At 43.0% G+C, this 4,099-nt stretch overlaps 1 protein-coding gene across 1 annotated transcript; it reads right to left on the bottom strand.

Moving 5' to 3' along the window:
• Nucleotides 1-448: 448 nt before the first annotated feature.
• LOC146885403 (uncharacterized) lies at nt 449-1,275 on the bottom strand. Its single transcript, XM_085674910.1, has 2 exons — nt 938-1,275; nt 449-644 (listed from the first exon to the last, which is right to left on the bottom strand). The coding sequence occupies exons 1-2, from the start codon at nt 1,273-1,275 to the stop codon at nt 449-451; spliced, it is 534 nt and encodes a 177-aa protein (XP_085531036.1).
• Between the last annotated feature and the right edge of the window lie 2,824 nt (nt 1,276-4,099).

The raw sequence follows: 4,099 nt of genomic DNA, 5'->3' as shown, positions 1-4,099 counted from the left end.
GAGAGCCCTTCCCACTCCAGTGGTTCGGGTCACCCTCAAGAATATGTGATCTCCAACCGCGAATTCCAAAGGGCTCTTGCTACGGTCAGCGTAAGCCTTCTGTCTACTCTAAGACGCCTACATTCTGTCTCTCACCATTCTCACTTTCTCAGTGGTCTGTTCTAGCAACTCTGGTCCAACAAGCAGTGCTTCCCCATCCTAATACCAATAGAGAGGGGCTCCTACACTTCCTGCCACATAGAGCCTCATATGGTGCCATGCCAATGCTCGCATGAAATTTATTGTTGTAGGGGAACTCTATCAAAGGTAGGACTTCATCCTAAGCAACCAAATGATCCAGTACACATGTCCTCAACAAATCCTCTAGTGACTGAATCATCCTCTCTGACTGACCATCGGTTTGGGGATGGTATGCTAAACTCATGGTCAATTTACTACCCAAAGCACTCTATAGCATCTGCCAAAACCGGGAGGTGGATCGTGGATCCCTGTCTGATACAATACTCGAAGGCACTCCGTGCAACCTCACAATCTCCTTAATGTACAGTTGAGCCAACTTGTCCATAGACATCCTCAGGTTCATCGCCAAGAAGTGAGCACTCTTAGTTAATTGATCCACTATACCCCAGATGGTGTCGTGCCCTCTAAAAGTTCATGGCAAATGGGTCACAAAGTCCATCGAAATGCTATCCCATTTCCACACTGATATCTCCAAGGGCTGTAGGATCCCACCGGGTCTCTAATGCTCCACCTTTGCCTTCTGACAGGTCAGACAGGCTGATACAAACTGAGCTACATATTTTTTCATACCCTGCCACTAGAAGTTCTCCTTGAGATCTTGGTACATCTTAGTCATGCCAGGATGCAAACTAAGACGACTCTTGTGTCCTTCCTCAAGGATTAACTTCTTCGCCTCCATATCGTCAGGTACACACACCTTGCCTGGAACCTTAGTATACCATCACTACCCAAGGCAAAATCCTTTGCCTCATCTGACCCGAGCTGTTCTCTGACTCTGTTCAAACTGGTGTCCAACAGCTGCCTTTCTTTGATTGAGTCCAAGAAGTCACTAGATATAGTTAGAGTACTACACCTAATGAACTCGGATCTCAGCTCCACCTGTAGCTTCATATCTCTGAATTGTTCTAGCAGTTCCACCTCTTTAATCATGAGGTGTGCAATATGTACCGTCTTCCTGCTTAAGGCATCAACCACCATATTTGCCTTCCCCGGATGATATAAGAGTTCAAATTCATAGTCCTTCAGGAATTCCATCCACCTCCTCTGCCTCATGTTCAGCTCCTTCTAATCAAATAGGTACTTAAGGCTTTTGTGGTTGCTGAACACGCGAAATTGGGCACCATAGAGATAGTGCCTCCAAATCTTCAAGGCAAACACAATAATTGCAAACTCTAAGTCATGAATGGGGTAGTTTCTCTCATGCACCTTGAGTTGCCTTGAAGCATAGGCCACCGCTTTCTTTTCTTGCATCAAAACACAGTTGAGTCCAAGGTGAGAGGCATCACAATAAACCTCAAAGGGATTTCCAACATCAGGAATCACCAGGATTGGAGCACTCGTCAACCTCCGCTTAAGCTCTTCAAAACTCTCCTCACACTTGTCTGTCCAAGTGAAAGGTTGTTCCTTCCGGGTAAGCTGTGTCAAAGGTGCCACTATGTTAGAGAATCCTTTTATGAATTTCCTATAATAGCCAGCTAGCCCTACAAAGCTCCTGATCTCGGTTACCGACTTGGGACTTTCCCACTTAACCACTACATCTACCTTTGCTGGATCCACCGCTATTGTAAGACCCACAGATTACGAGGAGAATTGGACCTGCAACATACGAGATGGCTTTGCCCCCACACTTGGCAAACCTACATAATGTCTTCCATGTATCGCAACTGAGGAAGTACATAGCAGATCCCACACATGTACTGGAGGAGGATGATGTCCAGGTGCGCAAGGACCTGACGATTGGAGTTGGACTAGTGAGAATTCTGGATTCTCAAGTCAAGCAACTCAGAGGGAAGGAGATCCGAACAGTGAAAGTTCTATGGGATGAAACAACCCAGGAGATGACGTGGGAGATGGAGGATCTTATGAGGAAATCTTATCCTCACTTGTTCACTTGTAAGTTCTCTTTTTCGAGGACGAAAAATTTTAAAGGTGGGGGAAATGTAAGACCCGCAAAATTTAATTAATTAAATAATTAATTAATTAATAAATGTGGGTGGGACGATCGTTTATAACATTCATTTTTTATTAGTATGACGTTGAATAGTACTAGCTCAAGTGGTTGAGAGTACTAAGTTGTGTGAGAGGACTTGGGTCTGAGTCCTATGTATGCCTATTTTGTGTTATTATTTGTTATTGTTTTAAATATATGTTAATCATGTTGTGGAATAATACGATATTTGAATTATATTAGTTAGCATGAAATATGATGTGATTGAATGGTTTGGCATTGAGTTGGCATTGCATGGTGATGGGTTCAAACCTTGGAGAACTCAAATTAAACTTTATTTTTTCTAAATCTTAGTTTGGGCTGAATGTGAAGAGTTGATGAAAAACCTAGATGAATGGGCAGCTAGGAAGCCTGGAAGGGGCTGAAAAATAGACCATAAAAGAACATTGAATGGCTGGACAGTGGGAGAGCTTGAGGAATTGTTGGAACTCAAGGAAAGAACTCAAGCATTTCATTTTAACTGAAGGAATTCTAGGTTAGGGGAGTTTTACACGTTAAAATTGGTATGCTTGTATTTGAATTGCATGAATTATGTTGGAGTGTTGATTTTTGTTCGTTTCTGGCTAATTTTCGTGTTTCTGGAAATTTTCCAGAAACCGCCTGGCGGGCTGTTCATAGCCGCCAGGCGGCACATGCATTTGTACATGTTCTAGGTTCCTGAAAGAGGAACTGCTTGGCGGCACACTCCCGGCCTCCAAGCGCATGGCATCTTATTCCAATTCTGTGTCTGTTGGATGAAGCGCTTGGTGGTACGTGTTGAACTGCCAGGTGACGCGGGGCAAATTGACTGATTTTTGGTATTTATGTAATTTGGGTTACTTCTGATCGGAGGGAAGGGTAACTGGAGTTATTCAAGGATAGTATTGATGTTAAATTGTTGGTATAACCTCGTAATCAATGTCGAAATCAAATGGAGCAGTGATAAAGTGTTTTAGGGTTGAACAATTGGGGTTTGATGTCGCGAGTATTGATAGCAAATGAAATGCTTTGTAATATTATTAATTGATGCGTATGTAGACTGAGGAGCATTATGATTATAAGTGAGTTTACGCGAGAGGTAAGGGAGATTAATCTGGAATGAAAAACTGGAAAAGGGTGGAGTTTGCAGGTGCGGACATTCTGGAAAATTACCAGAAATATACGTATCGCTTGGCAGCATGGGGCTTGCCGCCACGCGCCAGCGCAGTGGCAGTGCTGCTGCGTGGTTGTGATGACGCTGGGTTGGGTCTTGTTAGAATTTTAGTTGGGATTAGTTTATTAGATTCTGTGATATCTGGGGAAATTTGATGAGGGAGTTCTTGGGCACAAATTAAAGGGGTTGGGATTACCTTAGGGTATAACGATATTAGCTATTATAGGTTTTGCTTATATCAGTTATGGCATAGTAGGAATTCTGGATTTGGATAAGTTAGGTGCAAGGGGTTTAGAGAATTGACCTACTGTTGTGATTCAGAGTTAACTCAAAGTTAACACTAGAAAAGGGAATGAGTTGAGAATGATTATAATGACTAGAATTAAGTTAAGGAAGAAGCACTGAGAGTGCATTGTGGTGTGGTAGTGTTGAATAAGGTTGAATTTGAGAAAACCAAGTTGTACCCTTATGTGGTTTAATATAAATGAAGTAGGGAATTGGATAGTAAGTTAGCCACTGGAAAGGCAATACCATAAACTGGAGAAAATAGCATAAGCTGTGATGCTTAGGTGAGTAGTTTAATCTGTGCAGATTTGCAAAGAAACCAGTATAGCGTCAGTACTGATATGGCGCCTGGCGGTGGCTGCTAGACTGCTAGGCGAGAGCCGCAGCGTTAGTGATGTCTGGTGCGAGTCCGCCTGGCGGTGAATGAAGTTACG

This window comes from Vigna unguiculata, chromosome 6 (genome assembly GCF_037176805.1).
Source record: "Vigna unguiculata cultivar grain cowpea cultivar isolate G323 ecotype 2 chromosome 6, ASM3717680v1, whole genome shotgun sequence".
NCBI classification, from domain to species: Eukaryota; Viridiplantae; Streptophyta; class Magnoliopsida; order Fabales; family Fabaceae; genus Vigna; species Vigna unguiculata.
Note: the sequence above shows the minus strand (reverse complement) of the source record. Positions and strands in the feature narration are given on the sequence as shown.

What these genes read in the sequence shown, in the direction of transcription:
- LOC146885403 (XM_085674910.1), bottom strand. Translation starts at nt 1,275, where the DNA reads ATGGAATTCCTGAAGGACTATGAATTTGAACTCTTATATCATCCGGGG. An exon ending in ATACTAAGGTTCCAGGCAAG is followed by an intron (nt 645 to 937) that starts GTGTGTGTACCT and finishes ATGAACTTTTAG; the next exon opens with AGGGCACGACACCATCTGGG.